This window comes from Schistocerca cancellata, chromosome 7 (assembly GCF_023864275.1).
Source record: "Schistocerca cancellata isolate TAMUIC-IGC-003103 chromosome 7, iqSchCanc2.1, whole genome shotgun sequence".
In the NCBI taxonomy this organism is placed as follows: Eukaryota; Metazoa; Arthropoda; class Insecta; order Orthoptera; family Acrididae; genus Schistocerca; species Schistocerca cancellata.
The window spans coordinates 413,214,565-413,240,039 of NC_064632.1; the positions used below are offsets into that span (position 1 = coordinate 413,214,565).

Genomic DNA, 25,475 nt, shown 5'->3' on the forward strand with positions numbered 1-25,475 from the left:
ATATAAAACACTAACCTCTACCATCCTGCAGCAATAATGTTTGTGAAACAAAATCCAGAATATAATGTGACATACAGTAATGTACATACATACAACACATGGAGAAAGGAAATTTTTCACAGAACTTCAAGAAAAGAAAGGCTGCAGACTGTAGTCCACATACAGTAGGAACAATCTTTTATAACAGACTTCCATCTGACATCAAGACAGCTCCAGGCTGTGGGAGTTATCTTTCCAGTCTCCCACCACCTCCCAAAGTCCCACAGTCCGGCCACAGAGGAGCATTCCCCTCATAACTCAGTACCATCTGGGACTGGAGCAACTGAATTACATTCTCCGCCAGGGTTTCGATTACCTCTCATTGTGCCCTGAAATGAGAAATGTCCTACCCACTATCCTTCCCACCCCTCCTAGCATTGCATTCCGCCATCCATCTACACAATATACTCGTCCATCCTTACACAACCCTTGCTCCCAATCCCTTACCTCATGGCTCATACCCCTGTAATAGACCTAGATGCAAGACCTGTTCCATACATCCTCCTACCACCACCTGCTCCAGTCCGGTCACTAACATTACCTATCACATCAAAGGCAGGGCTACCTGTGAAACCAGTCATGTGATCTACAAGCTAAGCTGCAACCACTGTGCTGCATTCTATGTAGACATGACAACCAACAAGCTGTCTGTCCGCATGAACGGCCACCGATAAACTGTGGCCAAAAAAGAAGTGGACCACCCTGTAGCTGAGCACGCTGCCAAACATGATACCCCTTATACCAATGACTACTTCACAGCCTGTGCCATATGGATCCTTCCCAACAACACCAGCTTTTCTGAATTGTGCAGGTGAGAACTTTCCCTGCAGTACATCCTATGTTTCTGTAGCCCTCCTGGCCTCAACCTTCATTAGTCACTGTCCTCATCCATCCAGCCCCCTCACTGTTCCCATTCCAGCACTACACAGCCGTCATTTCACCGCCAGTCTTTTAATTTCTTTTATTTTTATTTTTACTTCTCTCCTTTCCTCTACCTACCCCCTCCCCCTCCGCACCTTCTCTCCTACCCTCCATCTAAACTGCAATACTTCACTGTCTGCCACTCCCACCATACTATCCCTCCGCCTCCCCGCCCCAGCCTCCTCCTTACTCCCACCCAGTCACCACTCCCATCATGCACTGGTGCTGCTCCTCGCAGTGTAGTTTCAGCTCCCTGAGACTGCAGATGTGTGTGTAAGTTGCACTTGCATGAGTGTGTGTGTGCGTGTGCGTATGTGTGTCTACTGCTGACAAAGGCCTTAATGGCCAAAAGCTATGATTGTGTGAATCTTTTTATTGTGCCTATCGTGGCTCGGCATCTCCCCTATATGGTGAGTAGCAACTTTCCTCCTCTTGTATTGTTACATTCCATCCTGGATTTTCCATTGTTTGAGCCAAAATAGCATAGAAGTGAATATAGTAGTATTTCTTGATTTATGAAAAGCATTCGACACAGTACCACACCTACGCTTATCATCAAAAGTTCAATCATATGGGGCATCAAGTGAAGTTTTTGACTGGATTGAGGACTTTTTAGTAGGAGGACACAGTACGTTATCTTGGATGGAGAGTCGTCATCAGGTGTAAAGTAAATTCAGCTGTGCCCCGGGGAAGTGTGGTGGGACTCTTGTGGGCCATACTAATAGTAACTTCAGACTTATTGCAAATGGTGTAGTTATATATAATGGAGTACTGCCTGAAGACAGCTGCAGACATATTCAGTCAGATCTTGATAAAATTTCAAAGTGGTGCCAAGACTGGAAACTTGCTTTAAATATAAAATTGTGCACTTCACAAAATTAAAAAAAGTACTATCCTATGATTAAAATATCAGTGAGTCATTGTTGGAATTGGACAACTCATACAAACACATGTGGCTAGCACTTTGTAAGGATATGAAATGGAATGATCACATAGGCTCAGTTGTGGGTAAAGCACGTGGTAGTCTTCTGTTGATTGGTAGAATATTGGGGAAGTCCAATCAGTTGCCAAACATGATTATTTATAAATTACATGTGAGACTCTTTCTATAATATTGCTGAAGAATGTGGGACCCATACCAAATAAGACTAACAGTGGATATTGAACGTATACAGAGAAGGACCCACGGGAGAGTGTTACAGTGAAGCTGAAGAAAGTGAACTGGCAAACTCTTGAAGATAGATGTGATGTACCTTGAGAAATTCTACTAACAGTGTTTCAAGAACTGGCTTTAAACGATGACTCTAGGAACAAACTATGGTTACCTATATGTATCACTCATATAGGGATCCTGAGGACAAATTAGAATAATTACAGCACACACAGACGTATTCAGATGACTTTCCTTCCCTTGCTCTATATGTGAATGTAATGGGAAGAGATCCTAATAACCGCTCCAGTGGGCTGTACCCTCTGCCATGCACATCACAGTGGTTTACATAGTATGGATGTAGATGTAGATGCAGTAAAGATGGGTGTTGGGAATGTTTATCACCTTTGTTATGTGTAGCGTTGGTAGTAATAATTTAAATAAATTTGCACCAAACAGACAACTATATGCTATGCCACTTTTGAGATATGTGCAGGATGATATTCCAAAGTGACGGAAAGAAAAAAATAAAATTAATTGTGTAAGGAATCTTTCAACTAGAGACAGTGTATTGTGGTGGTGACACATCAGAGAAAGAAGCAAAATGTTAAGTAATTTTATAAATTGTTTTTGGAGACATACTGATCCAATGAGAAGTAAAGAGAAGTTAAAATTAGTTTTAAGAGAGCACCTAGTTACAGAAGAGATGGGAAGTCCATGAGGGAATATTTTGAAGGTGTGTTGAAACAATTACAATACATTGACGATCAATATGAGGATGAAGAGGTAACTGAAATGTTGTAAAGCAAATTACTGAGTAGCATTAAGAGGTCTATAAAATGTCAAGTTCTGAAATTGTGAATTTTTTATGTTGAAATATATGATGAGAGGGATGAGTAAAATGAAAGACATTGTAACTAAGGTTTCTGCCATGATGCTGGACCAAGGTGTGGGCTCCCAGCTCAAAAGTGTACCTGTGTAACGAAAATATTTAAGGAAAAAGAGAATTTAGTAAGGATAGACAGTGTTAACACTAGATGTATAGTATAAAATAGTAATGCACATGTTTGTGAATTAAAAGAAAGTAAAAAGCCAATTACTATAAGGAGACTAAGTAAAAGCCGCGCAGAGTGGCTGTGTGGTTTGAGGTGCCATGTCACGGTTTGTGTGACCCCTCCCGCCAGAGGTTCGAGCCCTTCCTCGGGCATGGGTGTGTGAGTGTTGTTCTTGGTATAACTTAATTTAAGTTATTTGAATAGTGTGTAACTCTAGGAACCAATGACCTCAGCAGTTTGGTCCCTTAGGAATTCACACACATTTGAACTAATTAAAAATATAGTTAATGTAATGTACAGAATGAAGAAAATGTGGGACTGGATAAACTAGAAGTCACTGGTTCAGCTGGAGAGGGTTGTAAGGAGAAGGAGAAGAAAATTTGAACACATCTGCGAGCATAACTGAAGAACTACGCAATGTAGAGGAAGAAACTGGAGTGAAGAATGAAAATTTGCATGATAATGAGTGGAATATTTTTCAAAAAAAAAAAAAAAAAATGAAAAAGAATGAGATGGTGATATTGATATTGATATTAATAGTGATTTGGAGGAAGTAATGGAAATGTTGAAGTAGGTGATGTGAAGCTTGAGGTGAAACACATTTAAGTACAGGAATCAATACCTGAGAAAGAAGAAGTTAAAATTTTTTATGTAAGAAAGGAAACGAAGAGTGATAGTTATGCAATATATTCAAGAGTCAATCGAGACTGAGCATCAAAAACTGGAGCAAGGAATCTAAAGTGGTAAAAGGAAGAAAGAAGAAGGAGCCACCTGACAAGAATAGGTTATGCAAGATGAGATTGTTGCAAACAATTGGTGGTGATTATATGCTTGATAAAGAAGAACCCATAATAAAAGTGGAAATAAATGAAAATGAAGAAGAATCATTTTTGGACACCAGGAGCGAATTATTAGTGACTGATATTTTTAGAGAGGAAAGAAAACCAGTATACATGCCAGTAATTTTTGAGAACATGTCTCTCTGGAGCACAGCAGTTAATTTATTAATTAAAACTGAATGTAACAGTCACAACAGCAGTAAACTTTTTTTATACATAAGGTTACTGGTTTTGGTCTTAGACCATCTTCAGACCCACACCACGATGGCACATGGTGGCTGTGAATGGAGCTGGCACTACATTTCCACGAATGCTAATTGTACTGCAGTACAGTTTAGAGCAGTTAGTGTCCATAGAGGTGTAGCACCTGCTCCATTCACAGCGACCATCTACCACCATGGTGTGGGGCTGAAAAGGGTCTAAAACAGACTGACACTGATAACATTACATGAAAAAAAAGTTTATTGCAGTTGTGACTGTTTGTATTCAATTTTAGACATGAGAATTTAGGGGCAATGGGAAAGTCAACCAAATCACTAAAGTATCAGTTATTGGTTACTGATCTAGTACAAAGAAAGGAAATGAAAGTGAAATTCTTCATGGTAGCAGAACTAAATTTAAGCATAATTTTAGGAATGGCTTTATGAAAGAAATATTTTCAAAATGTATACTGTGAAGATGATAATGTGTGTCTCAAGCTTTTAAGAAAGAGACTGAGTAGAGTAACGCAATGAGAAAATTAAATATAAAGAATGCTGGAGAAAATATGCAGTGGAAATGAATCAGTTGAGTCTTAAGAGAGATGGCATATGACACTGAAGATCAAGAAACAGAAAAGCAAGTTAGGAAGAAGTTTCAGGAGTTCAAAGTATGACTAAGGAACAGAAACAAAAGTTATTAGACATCTTGTTGAAGCATCATGGAATATTTTCTAACAAGCTTGGTGAGTTAATAAATATATCCTGTCAGTGATCTGAAATTGTGCAAAATTCCTGTAAGTTCTACTTGAAATGTAACCACATATTAATTTTTACATTTCTTTTTTTCAGATTAGATGTATTTTTCACATTATTAGCATAAGTTCAATTTTTTAGAGTAATGTCTTATCAAATGAGTTAATTCATTTAATGGAAACATGATGACTTTGCAAGTGAACACATGTAAATGACAAAGAATTCTTCCAAATAGTTACATCTTTCTTGTGCAGCCAAATACATATCTCAATTTTTATAATTTTTTAAATGAGTATTCCATTATGTATGATACTTTCTGGATTAAATTTAGTGTGTGACCAAGATATTATTGAAGTCTCTCAGTGCTGAATATCACTCATTAACTTTCTGGAGCACAGCACCACAGTTAATACACATCAGTACATGGACATTTTGCAAAACGTTAAGTGCACTGTCAAGTTGAAATGCCAAGAAATATTGACAGATGGCATCACTCTGTTGCAGAATAATGTCCGCCCATATTTTTACCAAGGTAGTTTTGTCTATACAGCAGAAGTTTCATCCTTACATATTCTCTGTACAGTTCCAATCTCTCCCGATGTGACTTCCTTATTTTTGAAGCACTAAAGAAAATGAATCATGAGCATCAATTGACTTTGGATGAAGGGGAACATGCCTGGGTATAATCACAGCTCCGTAGACAACCACAAACATTTTTCTCTGAAAGCAGTGTCTGTCTTGTCCCACAGTGGTGTAAATGTTTTAACAATTATGGTAATTACTTTTGAAATAATAACAGTTTTTTTATTTATTTATTTTTTCATCTATCTTATGTTTATTTGAATGATACTTACATTTAAAAATTTTGTGTTCTAAAATGTTACAATCTCAAAATTTTATTCTTTCAAAAATCTGGAAGTACAGTTCAGTGCATTTAATTTTTCTGTATGTAGAAACATATACTTACACTACAATAACAGCTTGTTAATTGTTAAAATTAGAAAATTTCACTACCTAAAAAATTCTCTGTCTATTTTGGGAATCTCTGTGGACATTAATACTTGGCTATCATAAAATAGTACCTATTATTTTACTATTTTTTATTTTGACAGCTGTGAGTTATTCAGGATAACTTCAGTCCCTAATTTGTTTTTGTATATTTTCCTTTGCTGTCATTTATGTTAATATTTAAAATTAAATAGCTCAATATTTTACAAATTTGTAACTTCTGTATTACACATGTCTATAAATAGGTGTCCCACACAATGCCACAGTCAGTAGTGGGCAAGCATTAAATCAGTACAGTCACTATGTTATTAATCAGTCAGGCCCAGCAGTGAGCTTACAAATGCTCTATGTTTCATCACATAAAATTCAGTAAGTCTATAGTTGGTATTCAATCATTAAAGTTATCATGTCACTTCATCAGAATTATGTAGACGAATAAGTTTGTCTGTTCAAAAAGTGAACTTCAAGAAATTTTTATTTACTATCAAATATTGGGACTCCTGCAATTTACCAAAGCATGCAACAAAAAGGAAGTTTGTACCAATAATCATGGAAAGATCAGAACATAATTTCTCCTGTATAGTGTAGGATGCTTCACAGATAATCATAAAATCCAACAATCCCAGGAGGTTGATTTAAGAAGAAAGGTAAAAAAACTAGCTCAGTAGTGCATCAAGTGGAAGTAATTATGAATATGTCCGTATGAAGGTATATATCACTTGATTAACTTTCTTTGTTAAACTTGTAGGGTATGTTTTTTCATGCTTATAGTAAGAAGTTTCAAGATAATGTGAACATAACAATAGAGAAACCATGTCACCCAAGACTATGTATTGCAGGAAAAAGTACCTGGGAAGCTGCAATTTTAAAATTCTCTGTATTAAAATAAGTGTAACTTTCCTATTGTGAATATTTCATTTGTATTTACTACCCCCATAAATGGGAAACTGTCATGTTTTGAAGTTATGTATCTTATTAAAAATACTTCCATTTTGAGGGATTTTATTTGCGTGTTAACTTTGCTTTGATGTGACACTTTCCAGACTGAATAAACATGCTTAACCCATTAATTGGAGTGTAAAGATGGAATCTGGAAGAGAGTATTTGATAAGTGTGCATGCAGTAGAGCCTTTGAATTGGCAATTTCCTCAATTGATCCAGAGTGCGACCCTTGTGAAAATAACGGGGCAGATGAAACAGAATAAGGTGTTCATATATTATACAGATGACACCTGTTTGTGTCACATGAGGGAAACACCAGACAACAAACTAAAGCAATGGTCTGGGAACTAATGAGAGATCGAGAAGGAGCGGCCTATTGAGAGGAAAGAGGAAGATGTGAGAGTGGGTGACTGGAACTGGAACAGCAGGTTGATGGTGACTCAAAAGATGATTTGATGTATTTTTCATAATTTACTTTCAAATTTGGCTAATTGTTTTCATTTCAGCTTTGGAATATTAAATGTTGTCAGTATATTTATGGATATGAAATAATAAAATTATATTGATTACCACCTCAAAGTCTGTCCTTATTTGTTGTGATTACTAATACTAAAGAAAAATTCACTTTTGATTAAAGTAACAGAAAAAATTTACCTATGTTTCTTAAATTTTTCATAAGCTTATTTATTACCAGATAATTTTTTTGGATATTGTTAACATAATGGATTTTGTAACTGTGAGAATACAGAAACTGTAGGTCAGCAGTTAACTATAAGTTACCATACATTGTATTAATTAGAGTTCAAGGCAGTAATATAAATAATGGAGAATTGAGTGTTTTATAAATTTGATGGGTAATTTGTGCAGTGTTATCATTTTTGGTTACCTTTGCATGTAGTTTCCAGTGAGTTATTAAATATAGTTTCGACTGAATGAAAAAGATTTTTCTATGTGATCATTATTTACTATCATTCATTTTGGACTGATGGAAGTTCTTGTGTTGGAATATTGCATAGTTCAATTGAATATTTTCATCAATGAATGCCAAGTCTATCATTACATTTTGGCAATTGTTCTGATGATGAGCTACGTGTAAAACATGTCAGCAAGTAAAATTTTCAAGAAGTGATCTGCTGATATTGGTGACTTAATGAAGCAGTGATTTAAGACATGCTCAGAAATAATGCTAGGTGATCATGTGTCATTAACAAGGATGTGAAGATCACTGGCCTCCACTCAGAAGAAACAACAGATTTGAAAAGTGAAATTTCATGTTCCAGAGAGCATATTCTGCTAAAGAAGGAAGAGAAAATTCTCCTAATTGTATAGAGACTTGAGTGTTATGTTTGTACAGCTGATGATGGCAACAGAATAAAAAGAGAGGTTGACAGACGCCATTTCATAGGCTACTCCTGTGGAATAGTATCAAGGAGGTAGTCAAACCACAATCATTGATATATACATATTGTAACATCCACGAGATAAATTTTAGCTACAGTGCGACGAGAAGAAATTATGCCTCTAACAGTTATAAACATAATCTATCTGACATATGAAAAAACAGTGAAATAAATGTTAATTATTTATATAATATTTTATGGTGTAATTGGACATATCAATGTGTATCATACAAAGACAACGATAATTGTAAATTCCTTTTATGATCTGCATTTGTCTTCCTTTGTTTTTACCTTTTGTTGGTTGGCTTTTGTAGGTTGCGGACGCAAGACGCATATCAAACTGAGGTCTGTTAAGAAATTGTAATTATTTGTTATAAACAAAGATGATGAGACTTACTAAACAAAAGCGCTGGCAGGTCGATAGATCAACAAACAAACACAAACACACACACAAAATTCTAGCTTTCGCAACCAATGGTTGCTTCATCAGGAAAGAGGGAAGGAGAGGGAAAGACGAAAGGATGTGGGTTTTAAGGGAGAGGGTAAGGAGTCATTCCAATCCCGGGAGCGGAAAGACTTACCTTAGGGGGAAAAAAGGACAGGTATACACTCGCACACACGCACATATCCATCCGCACATACACAGACACAAGCAGACAGGTAAGTCTTTCTGCTCCCGGGATTGGAATGACTCCTTACCCTCTCCCTTAAAACCCACATCTTTTCGTCTTTCCCTCTCCTTCCCTCTTTCCTGATGAAGCAACCATTGGTTGCGAAAGCTAGAATTTTGTGTGTGTGTTTGTGTTTGTTTGTGTGTCTATCGACCTGCCAGTGCTTTTGTTTGGTAAGTCTCATCATCTTTGTTTTTAGATATATTTTTCCCACGTGGAATGTTTCCCTCTATTATATTCATATCATTAATTATTTGTTAATTATTACTTGAGAATGGAGATCATTATTATTATAAATATGAGTAAATAATTATTTGTAACTTTAATTCTTCCTCAATAAGCATTATCTGTGTTAATTATTTCTTTCTGCTGCAAGGAGTGCAGCCATTGATGATAGCGATTTGTATCGCGTTTTTATCTGTTTTCCTTACAAAAACATCAAAGGTTTGCTTGATGACAATTAGTCTTAATAGAGCACAATATGAAAGTAAAGTTTAATAAGCATTTCAAATACTTATCCTATTTCCTCTAACAGTAGAAAGTCTCTATCAGTTGTCTGCCGCCATCTTAACAATTATCTCAGCGGCAGATTCAAATTACGCAACTCTGCAGACATAAATGATGAAGGTAATAAAAATGTGTAAAAATAAATGTGCACTGGTGGTCCTGAACTCATTTTAATGAAAATAGTTCAAATTAGATTGGTTCTTTAAAAACAGTGCTCATAGCATGATCCTTATAAGAAACTTTTCTAGCTGATGTATGGAGCCAAAATTAAGTACGCACAAGTTGCGAAGAACATTGTTTCAAATAACATTTGTCAGTGTTGTGCGTGGCTGATATTTGATGGTCTTAATGATCATTTTGCTGAAGATATTTGTTTCCATCATAATCAATAGTTTTATAGAATCTGTTGTATGAACTGTGATTTAGTGACACTTACACAACTTACAGAAAACACCTTAACACAATGTTAATTTGGAGTTCTTTAGCAACTTGACCAAATCTTTAGCCGGGAGAAAAATTATTTACTAATTACTCAGTGTAATAAAATAAGATTACCATTTTCATTTACAAGTTAGTTAAATACCAAACCACTGAATAACACAGCGAACGCCACAATATTATCACTCAGCAAGATGTGGAAATGTTTATAATTTAAAAGAGGTAGTTGTCCAGGAATCTAACAATCATAAACATTATGTTATCGCATGTCCTCCCATTGCTAGCCAAAATAATGGTCATTTAAATTTCTTCCAACATAATGGTTGGAACACCCTATATCAGGATAGAGTGTCCTCACACTAGCAAGCAATACTGATATCAGCAATGAAGGTATGTATAGTAATAGTTTATGAGTAGTGAAATGATTATTACCATATTTATTTTACTTGTCAATTATAGAACCGAAATGTGACTGATTAAAGTAACTATACCTCCTTCTTGAATTCTTCCTAGCAAATAACATATTATGCAAGTAAAAGTGGAAATACTGTTTCAGTGATAAATAGTAACACTAATAACAGTTATAATAACATTAGTGAGTGTGCTATTAATGCAGTGAAATTTAGGCTACTTGTGGCACGAAACTTAATCAAATTATAATAATTTGACAGTAACAACAGCCACATCAGCATGAACAGAGTATACCTTGTCCATCATTTCATGTATCTCTCTAAAAGAACAATAAAGAGGGGGAGAGACAGAGAGGGGGGGGGGGGGGGGATTGGAGAATGCTGTTTGTTCAAAAACACAGTACTGTATGTCATTATTCATGATCCACATGTTATTGTAAATAAAGAGCATCTCCAACACAAGAAGAAATATGCATGATGAAACACACTTTTCAGTTCAAAATACATATATTATTAATGCAGATTTTAGAAACACAGAAATATGTTACCTGTGACAGTAACTGTCACCTGTCCATTTCCAGTTGATGGATCATCCTCATCTGTGACTTCAAAATCTGGTAATGGTTGATTTTCCCAATCATAAAGTCGGCTTCCAACACGTTGTGTCTGCAATGAAAAGAGAGTATTGGACTGGCTGGTAATAAAACATTGTTACCTTTCAATAATGCAAGCTCATAAAGCTATGTGCAGGTATATTATCCGATCAAAAGTATCTCGACACTGCTGTGTGATGTGGAACTGATTTCTAGGTGTCATGAGAGGTATAAAACAAGGCAGTGTTGTGTTGTCAGTAGAGAAACAGTAACATGAGAGTTGTTGGTCAGGAGTGTTCAGTGACTTTGAACATGAACTATTAATTGGATATCACTTGGGTAACAAATCTATTGGTGGCATTTCATCCCTTCTAAAGCTGCCTAATTTGATTGTTGGTGATGTGACTGTGCAGTGGAAATGCAAAAGAACAACCACAGCTACACCAAAGCCAAGCAGACCTCATATGGTAATGGGCAGGGATGGTCGAGCATTGTGGAGGGTAGTTGTAAAAAATCACCTGAAATCAGAAGAAGGAATCACTTATGAATTTTGAAATCTACCAGCAATCTAGCTAGTGTACAATGATTGTAAATAGGAAGTTCAAGGAATGAGGTACAATGCACAAGCAGCTCCCCGTGAACGAGACGTTTCTGTAGTCGACACTAAGTGACACTTGAGGTGGTGTATAGAGTGACACCGCTACACAGTGGGTGGCTGACAATGAGTGATGAATCATACTATACCTTGTGGCAATCTGATGGAATTGTCTGGGTTTGGCAAATGTCTAAAGAATGTTAGCTGCCATCTTTTGTAGTACCTACAGGAACGTACAAAGGAGGTGGTGTTATAGTATGGGGGTATTTTTTGTGGTTAGGTTCTGGTTTCCTTATTGCACTTCAGAAAATCATAAGTGCAGAAGGATAGGAACATATTTTACAGCACTGTGTACTGTGTACAGTAAATGAATAGTTCAGCTGTTTTTATCAGCATGGCAATGCACCAGTCATAAATCGTCATCTGTGAGGCAATGGTTTATGGAAAATAACATTCCTGAAATGGACAGACAGACGCCTCATTGAAAATGCCTCCAGCAGAGTTCAAGCCATCATAAAAGACTGCTATATTTAAAAAAATAAGTGATACTCAATATATTACTGAGGAGCAATACCATGTTAAATGTCACAAGCCAAATACTTTTTGAAAAATTAAAATATAAATAACATGCTTTTGAAAAGACAACAAGAAGACTGTTACTATGATGAATGAAATCCACAGCTACAACACTCTTGGAACAGGAGTGATAGATGTCCTGAGTTGTCAGCTTTTCTTTTCTTTTATTTTAATTTAAATGTTGGAATCGATGTGTGTGACTGTCAGGTTATGACTGCTACAATTATTTCTTAGTTTGTATCAGTGCCACTTTAAACTGAGCAAATCTTAAATGTACTGAAAGGGAAAAAAAAATCATTTGACAAAATTACGAGATGATACACTCCTGGAAATGGAAAAAAGAACACATTGACACCGGTGTGTCAGACCCACCATACTTGCTCTGGACACTGCGAGAGGGCTGTACAAGCAATGATCACACGCACGGCACAGCGGACACACCAGGAACCGCGGTGTTGGCCGTCGAATGGCGCTAGCTGCACAGCATTTGTGCACCGCCGCCGTCAGTGTCAGCCAGTTTGCCGTGGCATACGGAGCTCCATCGCAGTCTTTAACACTGGTAGCATGCTGCGACAGGGTGGACGTGAACCGTATGTGCAGTTGACGGACTTTGAGCGAGGGCGTATAGTGGGCATGCGGGAGGCCGGGTGGACGTACCGCCGAATTGCTCAACACGTGGGGCGTGAGGTCTCCACAGTACATCGATGTTGTTGCCAGTGGTCGGCGGAAGGTGCACGTGCCCGTCGACCTGGGACCGGACCGCAGGGACGCACGGATGCACGCCAAGACCATAGGATCCTACGCAGTGCCGTAGGGGACCGCACCGCCACTTCCCAGCAAATTAGGGACACTGTTGCTCCTGGGGTATCGGCGAGGACCATTCGCAACCGTCTCCATGAAGCTGGGCTACGGTCCCGCACACCGTTAGGCCGTCTTCTGCTCATGCCCCAACATCGTGCAGCCCGCCTCCAGTGGTGTCGCGACAGGAGTGAATGGAGGGACGAATGGAGACGTGTCGTCTTCAGCGATGAGAGTCGCTTCTGCCTTGGTGCCAATGATGGTCGTATGCGTGTTTGGCGCCGTGCAGGTGAGCGCCACAATCAGGACTGCATACGACCGAGGCACACAGGGCCAACACCCGGCATCATGGTGTGCGGAGCGATCTCCTACACTGGCCGTACACCACCGGTGATCGTCGAGGGGACACTGAATAGTGCACGGTACATCCAAACCGTCATCGAACCCATCGTTCTACCATTCCTAGACCGGCAAGGGAACTTGCTGTTCCAACAGGACAATGCACGTCCGCATGTATCCCGTGCCACCCAACGTGCTCTAGAAGGTGTAAGTCAACTACCCTGGCCAGCAAGATCTCCGGATCTGTCCCCCATTGAGCATGTTTGGGACTGGATGAAGTGTCGTCTCACGCGGTCTGCACGTCCAGCACGAACGCTGGTCCAACTGAGGCGCCAGGTGGAAATGGCATGGCAAGCCGTTCCACAGGACTACATCCAGCATCTCTACGATCGTCTCCATGGGAGAATAGCAGCCTGCATTGCTGCGAAAGGTGGATATACACTGTACTAGTGCCGATATTGTGCATGCTCTGTTGCCTGTGTCTATGTGCCTGTGGTTCTGTCAGTGTAATCATGTGATGTATCTGACCCCAGGAATGTGTCAATAAAGTTTCCCCTTCCTGGGACAATGAATTCATGGTGTTCTTATTTCAATTTCCAGGAGTGTAGAATGGAAAATCCATACATAACTTCAGGAGGGGAAATTCCAACTCAGGCTCATGCCAACAGATACAGAATCAGCAAGTACTTACAGTTTTTTCTCCTGAAAGTAGGTATTACCCAACCATGTCGCTTTACAGTGGTACACAATATAGAATTGTGGAGTGATATCATGTTAGTAGAAGCTGTAATATCGAATTTTATGCCGGTAAATGTTTAAGCACTGCCCTAATCTATATGTTTGTTAATGATTTTCTTTTCTTTTTCTTTCTTTTTTGTATCTACTCATACCTTTGAATATTCCTAACATTATTAAAAAGGAAAAAATCTCTTAATGTTCTGCAAAATTGTTTCATTCTGTCGTGAACTGGCTTTCGGCTTCTACGACCATCTTTTTTTGTTCACATAGAAATAATTACAATAACTAAAAAAGGGAGTAAATAAAATTTTTATGTTGAGGTTCATTTAACAACAGGTGAGATATAAGACGGATTTACAGCTTTTATAATGAAAACATAATTTGACAAAGGGGAAAAGGAAAATGTAGTCTAATCATTTAATACTAGACTGGCACTCTATGTCATGTGCTAGTTAATTTCCAGTATTTCCGGTAGGGTCATCTTTATGAATATTTATTTTTTAAAAGAATGTAATACTTCACATTCTACATCACCTGAATGGTTTTCTTCTAATGAAGGTTGAATCTTTCTTCCTTAGCCTGCAGCTTCTCTCCTTTTTAAGGAGCATAATTACCACAGCTCTGCCTGACAGACCAATATAAAGTTTTTCACACTGCTTGCTAGTGATTTAATATACACCACTGTATGCCAAGAGTTACAGTTTGTCTTTACTATCAAATAAAAATTTTTGATATGCTCTTGGTCAAATGGCTCTGAGCACTATGGGACTTAACATCTATGGTCATCAGTCTATGCTATTGGTATTATAAAATGAAGGTCTGTAGTCCTGAGACTTTAACTTTTTGCAAGGTAGTCTGAAATTTTGCCCGGATATGGGATTTTGCACCCGACTTTGTAACTACTGAAAGATGTTGTTGGCTAATGTACAGAAGTTGGCTAATTATATACCTTTTCTCTTTTTCTTAATGTATTATCCATCAGTGCAGAGCTATAGGAATTGCTGGAAGCAATATGTTTGATGGTCTGCTGTTCTGTTTGAAAGGCTGAGTCAGATATGGGAAGGATATGAGGCTATGCCTGACTGAATGGAATGCTGCATGTTTATGACTGTGTGGATACTGGGAGCTTGCAGGGATTACTGTATTATTAGCTATTCATTTCTATAAATGTTAAATAAGTGTCTTCTTGTATTAATATCTAAATTTATAGACGAGCTTCTTAGCTTCATTGTAAACTGCATGTTCTTATGTTGCAAGTTTAAGTTCTGTAGTAATGTATCTAACTGTCCAGCAGTACTGGTCACAAACACAGTACATCATTGACATATCTAAATCAGCATTTTATTTTTCAGTTCATTGGCTCTCTCTGTAAGAAAATTTGTTCAAAATTGTCCATGTAAATTTCAGATAGTATAGGACTAAGAGATGAACCCATAGTTAGGACATCAGACTTATTTTAAAATTAAGTAATTCTGTTTTACCCACAGTTTCAAAACACGTACTATAGTCAGTTTGGTAGCACGAACAGAAAATTCAGTTAATTTTATTCCTAATAAATGCTGCCCCCCCCCCCAAAAAAAAAGTACACTTGGAAAGATGACGTCAGTTTTGATTTGATAATGGTGTATACCACCTGGGAGATAGTAGATGTACTGATAATGGTTTGAGTGTTGTCTGCCAACAGACAATATAGTGGCATAGCTACCAGAGTGCCATCTGTGTCTCCCTTTAACAGGGAATGCTCACAGCCAGAAGGCTCAGTGTAGTGGAAACAAGTGAAGCAAGCAGGAAACCATGCCATGCAGATGCACTTGTGCTTTCTATAGCCAACAAAGCAAGTTTGAAAGAGTCAAATTATGACCTTCCAAGTGGTGGGATGGTCCTTTTGGAATTGCCATAAAAATTGTACAAGCTGCATCAGTTGTGCAACAATGCTGGTATCAGTGGCCACCTGAACATTCATACATCCATGTAGCATAGACATCCACCAGGCTTGTTGTATTGTAGGAGAACAGTGGTAGAATGTACAGCTACCATAGCACAGGTAAAGGGCTTGTGAGCCCAGATCTTACAATACAAACTGTTGCAAACCTGTTATTACCAGTGGCACTACTGGCAAGCATGATGCTAGCTGATCTTTCAGTCACGTCACAGCATTGATGTGCATGGCTTGATTGGTGCTATCAGATGAACACTTTGAAAATCGAATGGTGCAAGCTCGTCTTCAGTGATGAAAGCAGATTCCACCTGAACAAAAGTGATGGTTGTCTGTATGTATGACATAGACATGGTGAATGCTGTCTCATAGAGTGCATTCACCCAAGACACACTGGCCTCACCACAGGCCTTATGGTCTATGGTGTGATAAGCTACAACTAGCATTCATCTTTGGTGTTTCTCAGGCGATGTTAATCAGTGCTTGGTATGTGCAGAATATTGTTAGACCTGTTCCTTTGCAGTTCCTATAGCAGGAAGTTGATGTGTTGTTCCAACAGGATAATGCTCACTCACACATTGCCTGTGAAACTCAATATCTTCTGCAAGACATACACCAACTTCCCTGGCCTGCATGATCTCTGGTCTTGTCTGCAATCAAGCATGTGTGAGATACTATGGGACAAGAAGTGACTCTTGTGACTTGGTCATTCAACAACTCATATGGAGCTACATGAACAGGTCAAGCATGCAGTGCATAACATATCTCAGGATAGTGTTTCCCATCTGTAAAATTGGCTGGATGGCAGAGTCAGTTTCTACATTGCTGGGCAATGGAGGCTACATCATGTACTATGACGGGTAAACACCCAAGGCATGGTTCGATACCTGGTGCCTCAGATCCACTTCTGCTCTCGATCTCTAAATGTAATCACTTCATGTACACTGTAAGCACTGTTAGAACAATAATCTTGACTGAACTGGAAACCTCTAAAAGGGAGCACTATTTTTTTTCCTGGCAGTGTAGTATAACTAACTCAATTTGTCCCACACTGGACATCTGTAAGTAGCTGCACTTCAATAATAATGAAATTATTGTGCTTCAAAACGTGCAATTTTTTTTAAAAAAATGAGATTTTTTATATGTTGAAGAAAGCTTATCAGATTTCCAGCTGTTTGGTAGTAATAAGATACTGCAACATTTTGATGAGTGTGACAGTCTTCATCAGAAGATAATGAGTGTTACACGAACTGAAATGCTGGACTATTTTAACACCATCACCTGGCTTGAAACCTGACTACTTTTCATTGGTGGTGTGTGCTGGGAAACTATATATTCACATGCATAAGTGTCATCATCACAGTCATATGATGAGTATTTAATGTTGTTGACAACTTATGCATAAACAATATCAAAGCACTACACAAGTCAATACTAACAATAAAGAAACAAGTCCAGCTGTACACACTTCTTTCTGGATGTCATTCTCCACTTTACATATAAGATGTACTACATATCAAATTTAGCAGTGCACATCTGAAAAGTTTGAGAACATTCACTTGTAGATAACAAACAACACTCATCATAAAAAAAAACATACAGAATGATGACACTACTCAAAATACAAATTAGCTCTGAAGGATAATCAGAAGCCTCAATAAAAATCTTTGCAAAGTCTGCAAAAAGTAGTGTATTGAGGAGAAAACCAATGTAAAGGTACTTGAAAGAAAAAGGAAAGTTAGAGCTCAACATCCCACTGATAACTAGGTCATTAGAGATGAACAAAGGGTTGAATGGGACAAGGATATGGAAGAAAACTAGCCATGCTCTGTCCAAACGAACAATTCCAGCATTCACAATATGTAAGTTAGGGAAACCACAGAAAATTGAGATTGGCTAATGGGGATTTGAACTCCAAGTCCTCTCAGATTAAAGTACAGTGATTGCAACACCTCACTCAGTAAGGATACTATAGTTTCACAGCCAGCAATGTAGATATTTGCTCACATATCACATTTCTGTCAAATTACGATTCATGAGGAATATAGCACAAGACATACAATCACACTACTCATACCAGAGTATGTCTCAAAAACAAACCAAATCTTCTTTCTGTGAATCAAAATTTGTTTTGTCCTTTCCCTTTGCAGTGGATTACTTCGATATCTGCATGATTATTCTATAATTCATACTTAAGTGTTTGGTTGAGGTCTTATTAAACACTTTGACTATTTCTCAACCATTCCACTCTAAAATAGGATGTCAGAAAAATGAAGTCCTAAATCTTTCAATGTGAGCTTCTATTTTATCATTTCTCCTATTTAATCATGGTAATAATTTCTCCCTGTGTTGGTGGAAATCAATAAAATGTTTTCATTTGGAGGAAGAAATCAGTATTGAAATTTCATGAAAAGATCTCACCACAATGAAAAAAGGCTTTGTATTAATGATTGACATCCCAACTTGCTTATCACATCTTTGACACTCTCTCCCCTATTTAATACAAAACAAGCTGCCATTCTTTGAACTTTTTCAATGTCCTTTGTCAATTCTATCTGGTAATGAGCTGATACTGTGCACCAATTGTAAGGAGGCAGATGGACAAGTGTATTGTGGGCAGTCTCTTTAGAAGATTTGTTGCACCTTGAAAGTGTTCTGCCAATAAAACACAATCTTTTGTTCACTTTCCTCACAACATTTACTATTTGATGGTTCAAAAAATGGTTCAAATGGCTCTGAGCACTATGGGACTTAACATCTGAGGTCATCAGTCCCCTAGAACTCAGAACTACTTAAACCTAACTAACCTAAGGACATCACACACATCCATGCCCGAGGCAGGATTTGAACCTGCGACCGTAGCAGTCGCGCGGCTCCGGACTGTGCGCCTAGAACTGCTAGACCACCGCGACCGGCTTTGATGGTTCCATTTTATGTTGTTCATAATTGCAATCCCTAGGTTTTTGGTTGAAATGGCAGCCTTTGATTTTGTATCATTTATCATGTAATTGTACGAATATAATAGAGGGAAACATTCCACGTGGGAAAAATATATCTAAAAACAAAGATTTTGAGACTTACCAAACAAAAGCGCCAGCAGGTCGATAGGCACAAAAACAAACACAAACATACACACAAAATTCAAGCTTTCGTAACAAACAGTTGCTTCATCAGGAAAGACGGAAGGAGAGGGAAAGACGAAAGGATGTGGGTTTTAAGGGAGAGGGTAAGGAGTCATTCCAATCCCAGGAGCAGAAAGACTTACCTCAGGGGGAAAAAAGGACAGGTATACACTCGCACACACACACACATATCCATCCGCACATACACAGACACCAATAAAATTAATAATTACACCTGATGAATGTCCTATTATGTTGGCAGTTTTGTTTATTAGAGAGGTGTAACTCTTTCTAAGCCATTACACACATTTCTTCACAATAGACAGAGGCATTTCATGGGTCAGTATAGTATTTACTGTTCCATGTTGCTCACTGATGTCTCTTCCAAATAAAAGTACAATGATTTGTTTAAATACGGCCCCATTCCGGGGGGCAGCAGCAGTGAGTTCACGCGACTCTCCACCAATGAAACAAATTTTGTTGATTCTCATTTCATACTGAGACATGAAAAATGAATATATGTCTTGCTTTATATATTCATAGGAACTCATAATTTAACTTAAAAGCATCACATGAGAAAGTAAATAAGTAGTTGGCTTTAAAATTTAAATTTCTCTGACTATATTTTCCAGGTAATCTTTTTCAATTGCTGCTATATGCTGTTTCGCATTGATGAACCTAACTTCCACTCCAGGTAATAGTTTGTGTAGGTGACAATATGATTTGGGTTTTGTGTTAAACTGCCTGGTTGATGAAGTTCATGTGATAGACAAAGGTGATGACATACCACATCTAAAAGGACTATAAGCAAAACAATGTACTGTTTGACTTTATACTTTGTGATGACATTGCTTTAGTGTGATGTGCATCTGCAGTGTTGTGTGTGGGACAATTTATCCCTGCAAAAGAGAAAATTACTGATTTAAATTCTCACATCAATTATAATTACTCAAATGTTGCAAAGTTGCTTTTACCAACACCTACTTCTCTTAAGCGAATGGTGTCTCCATCTTCTGGGTAGACAAAGGAAGGTTTATGGTTATTTACATCTTTAACACAAAAGGTGTAGGTGATATTGCCAGTCAGAGGTGGTGACCCAAGATCAACTGCCTGAAAGAAAGCAAAAAAGTAGCATTTAATAATAATATGTCATGTTGTTCACATTTCACTAAGGAATAATTATTTATGTGATGGCTCCATGCAAATAAAATGTAAATAAATAAATATAAAGATGTGCAGAATGAGTAATAACTAACTTTCATAGCACTTTACGCAAGTTACTGACAGTGGTCATTACATTACATTAATAATATTTCATGGATCCCTAAAAAAGTGGATAACAGGTTGTTATAAATATCAAAGACATAAATCTGATTTAAGTGCAACACACAAGAATGATGTAAAATGTATGAATGAGTAGAATATTAGAGTGCTAGCAGGAATTATATTACAGAAAAATACATTAGCCTTCAGAAATCCTTTAATTAATTCCTAAATTCCTAACTTCCATTATATATGCTGTGGTAGGTTGTCCATCTCTCTCTCTCTCTCTCTCTCTCTCTCTCTCATACTTGTTTGTACATTTGGACAACATCTGTACAATGTTTATTGTCTACAGTGGGATGAACAAAATATGAGGGTTATTCAGAAAATAGGGAAAGTTTTGGCATTAAAAAAATCTAACTAGAATAAGTACATTTTATTATACACATCTGAAACAGTGACTGACATATTACTTTTCCACATAGTCACCAAACACACTGAGGCACTTATCATACTGGTGGACAAGATTTAAAATACCTTCATCTTAAAATTCTGCCACCTGAGACTTCAGCCAGTGAGTCATGCCCACCTGGAGTTCTGCATCATCATCAAATTGCTGTGTTGCCAGTCAATTCTTCATCTTGGGAAACAAGTGGAAGTTGCTGGGTGCAAGATCAGGGCTGTAGGGCAGATGAGGGAAAATTTCCCATTTGAATGAATTAAGGAGTTCTTTAGTGCGGTTTGCCATGTGAGCTCAGGTATTGTCATGCAAAAACAAAATTTTGGACATCAGCTTTCCTTGGTGTTTGTTTTGAACTGCTCTTCTAAGGCTGTGCAATGTTTGACAGTACCAGGCAGAATTTATGGTTGCTTGCCTATCCCAAAAACTGTCACCATCAACTTTTTAAAAATTTTATTTATTTATCTATTGTTCCGGTGATCCATGTTGTGACACTATCACAGGTTATGGAACGTGTCAATTTTACAAACTTTTGGCCAGAATTTATGATAATACATAAAACAAAACAAACACAGTAAACAGTAACTTAGTCCCACTACAAAAAAACATTTTAGAGATAGATAGAGATTACAAAACAAAAAACAGATAAACAGTAATTTAGGTCCCACTACAAAAATACATTTTAGAGATAGATAAAGATTACAAAATAATAAGTGTTACAGAGAAATAAATATTGCAAAATATATTTTTACAATAAAAATATTCGGTATTACAAATACAAATTTGGGCATACATGTGCAATTCACAATACAAGAGATGTTAAACTCTGTAGTTCAGGAACTCTTCTAATGTATAAAATGATCTTTGCAATAGGAACTGCCTTAAGGTTTTTTTAAACACGAGATCATCATCTATCAAACACTTAATTCTTGAAGGGAGGGCATTAAAAATCTTACAGCCACTGAAATGGACTCCTTTCTGCACCGTACTTAGATTTGGCTGTTCATAGTGGATATCATGTTTCCTTCTAGTATTGTGACTGTGATATGCGCTATTCAGCTTAAAGATGGATTTTTCTTTCCTTATGAAGCACATCAACGAGAATATATATTGCGCAGTGGATGTAAGTATTTCAAGCTTCTTAAAAAGATTCCTGCATGTGGCTCTAGGATGGACTCCACACATGATCCTTATAGCTCTTTTTTGTACACACAGTACTTTTTTAGCCAGTGGCTGATTTCCCCAAAATATAATTCCAAATGCCATAATTGCATGAAAGTAACCATAATACGCTGACTTCATGGTTTCCATATTTCTATAAGAAGAAACAATGCGCAATGTGTATGTTGCACAGATCCACGATGTGGTTTGACCAATTCAGTTTGCTATCAATATGCAAGCCTAGGTATTTTGAGGAATCTACCCTGGTTATTGTCTGCTCACCTATCTTTACAAAAATTTCCTCATCTTTGGATGTTTTGTGGAACTGGATGTAGTTTGTTTTACAGTAATTTAAAAACTTCCTTGCTGACAAGGTTTGCAAATATTTTGCTGGTTTTGGGGGGAACCTTGTGTGCCTCCACTTCATGCACTGTGATTTTGTCTCACAATTGACATATTTCACCCAAGTCTCATCACCGGTTACGATTCGATCCAGTAATGAATCACCATGTTTGTGGTAGGCCTCCAGAAATGTCAACGTTGCCCCATTTTCTTGTTCAAAGTCCGTGAAAGTTGTAGAAAAGAAAGCAAAAGCTCCATTATTGTTAAGCGACGGTTTTCATGAATCATTTCACCAACTGTAGCGACAAGTTCATCAGTCACAATTCTCGGGCATCCACTTTTCTCTTCATCATGAATGTTGTTTATGAAATTTTTAAAGTGAATGCACCATTTCTGGATAGAACATTCACTCATTACGTTGTTTCTGTACACTTTGCACAGTTCACGATAAATTTCTACGGGTTTTAGGTTTTTTGCCAACAAAAACAATATCACAGACTGCACCTCACAACTGGTGGGATTTTCGATTGCAGAGCACATTTCAAATGTGAATATTAGAAAAACAGATGCAAGGAGACATTACCGCTGTTACGGATGGATGCCAACTGAGCTGCCGAGGACGCACATACCAAAATATACATGATCGACATGTGCCTAGTGGAATCAAAGGAAACGTTCCCTACTTTCTAAATAGCCTTAGTAAATAAAGACCTGTTGATTAGAATGAATGCAAAACTTAGTATAAAATAAGGTTTAATGATAAATGAAGCTAAGACAAAGTGATGAACAGTAGTGGTAACCAATAAAAGTATTGTATAAACATTCTCAAACTGCTTGGTTTGTCAATTCAGGACAAAACCTCAAGCTTTCAGTGTGGTCTTCATCAGAAGTAACTGATTGCGTAAAGTACTGCTGTGGTGGCCTAATATAGCCAATAGTCGGCTTCTGATTGGTCAGTAATTATGCAATGCTTTCGTAGTTGGTGTCAACGTGTGCACTGATTATTATTATTATTCTCGAGTTAGAAACATACAAGTAATGATGGTGCCACCACTCCAATATTAGTGTCGATATTACAGTGAATCTCTCTGTCTCTTTTATTCACTGATAGCTGACTTCCATATACTGCTAAGATTATATTCACTGTCCTGGTTGAAGTTCTTCTTGTACATTCTTAGTTCTACAGCCTCTTTAACTAAAGAGTCCCAGTATGTAGGAGCCTAGGACAAAACTTCTGTTCTGTCAAAAAGTATTTTGTGTTTGTTTATGAGGCTGTGCTCAGCAACTGCAGATTTCTCTAGTTTTTGACTTTTTTTGTGTGCCACTGACATTCTGCACAGCAGTTGGAAATGGTGTGTATGAACTGACCAGTGTAACTGCTTCCACACTCACAAGGGATATTATAAATTCCAGGAATCCTCAGGTTGAGACTGTCCTTAATAAGGCATAACATTTCGTTTATCTTCTTAGCAAGTCAGAGAAAAGGTCTTATATCACATCTTCCCAGGACTCTGCCTATTTTACTATATGTAGGACACAGAAAGGAAGAAATAAAATTGCTCATCATGCAAATGATCAGCATTTTTCATATTTCTTTTTCATGGAGAACACTTACTCCATACCACATGACTCATAGCCATTCTTTTGGAACATGTACTTCAGATGATTAATCTCAGAATTCAAGTGGTTCTCAACAAATGCAGTTTTTGGTCTGTGTACCATTGTATTTAAAACTGCTCCCTTATGGATTGGACTTTGAAAATTCTGGGTACTAAGATATAAAACAATGTGTGTAGCTTTGGAGTACACTGAGTGGCCAATACCTCCATCTGACTTTTGTTGTACAAAAAAAATTTAAAAATGGTAGCCTTCTTTCTTTCTCTGTCTTGACTGTGAACTGCCGGCCGCGGTGGCCGTGCGGTTCTAGGCGCTCCAGTCCGGAGCCGCACTGCTGCTACGGTCGCAGGTTCGAATCCTGCCTCGGGCATGGGTGTGTGTGATGTCCTTAGGTTAGTTAGGTTTAAGTAGTTCTAAGTTCTAGGGGACTGATGACCACAGCAGTTGAGTCCCATAGTGCTCAGAGCCATTTGAACCATTTTTGACTGTGAACTGTAGTTTTGGTGCATGCTGTTCATATGTTCAAGGAAGTGCTCAAGAGCTTCTAAGCCTAGTGACTAGACCATAAATGTGTTGTCACTATAATGATAACATGAAGATGGATCAAGGGGAGCCATATTTAATGTGTATTTCTCAAAATATTTTATAAAAATGTAGTAGGTCACTGCTCGAGACAATGGAGAACTCATAGCCATTCTGTCCATCATTTAGTAAAATTTACCAGCATACAGGAAGTAGGTTGTTGTCATATCATGTTGGAACAACATTATTGTTTCAGGAGGAAAATGCTCTGCCAAACAGTTTCAGTGTATCCTCCACAGGAAGTTTTGTAAATAGTGAGAGCTTCAGGCTGACTAAAATATTGTTTGGGATAGTACTAATCTGTTTAATTTTCTCAATGAACGTCTGAGAGTTTCTGAAGTGATGTTCACAATGGCCAACTATCAGACTCATTAATTTAATTAAATATTTGGTTAATTTGTCGGTAGGAGAATCAATAGTGCTAACAGTTGGTCTCAATGGAATACCTTCGTTTTTGGACTTTAGGTGATTCCTAAAGCCTGAAAGGTGTAGGACCTCAGGCTCTAAAGTATTTCATGATATCCTCTGGTAGACCACAGTTCTTCAGGAGCTCCACTGTTTTTCTGCTTTATGATAGAGTAGTGTCCCATTTTAGGAATTGTTACATGCTATCCTAGACAACTGTGCCACTTTTCCATGTTATTCAAAAGTATTAAGAACAACCATGGCATTTCTCTTGCCAGCCAGAAGTACCACAAGATCATCATCTTTTTGCAGAGCACAAAAACACTCTACATTTGCTCTGCTGAGCTTAGATCTTGGTAGTTTGGCTGAGGCAAAAATGGGACTGATGGTACATCTTACCTTGATGCACACTGTTTTATACACTCCTGGAAATTGAAATAAGAACACCGTGAATTCATTGTCCCAGGAAGGGGAAACTTTATTGACACATTCCTGGGGTCAGATACATCACATGATCACACTGACAGAACCACAGGCACATAGACACAGGCAACAGAGCATGCACAATGTCGGCACTAGTACAGTGTATATCCACCTTTCGCAGCAATGCAGGCT

At 37.8% G+C, this 25,475-nt stretch overlaps 1 protein-coding gene across 2 annotated transcripts in view; it reads right to left on the reverse strand.

Annotated features, from left to right (window-relative positions):
• LOC126092315 (cadherin-23-like) overlaps positions 1–25,475 on the reverse strand; it is a 517,289-nt gene that overhangs the window by 119,140 nt on the left and 372,674 nt on the right. For both annotated transcript variants that reach the window (XM_049907844.1, XM_049907845.1), the window contains exons 21-22: positions 20,015–20,140; positions 10,882–10,999 (exon numbers count right to left, since the gene is read on the reverse strand). In XM_049907844.1, the coding sequence (XP_049763801.1) occupies positions 10,882–10,999; positions 20,015–20,140 (244 nt within the window). The remainder of the gene's footprint in view (positions 1–10,881; positions 11,000–20,014; positions 20,141–25,475) is intronic.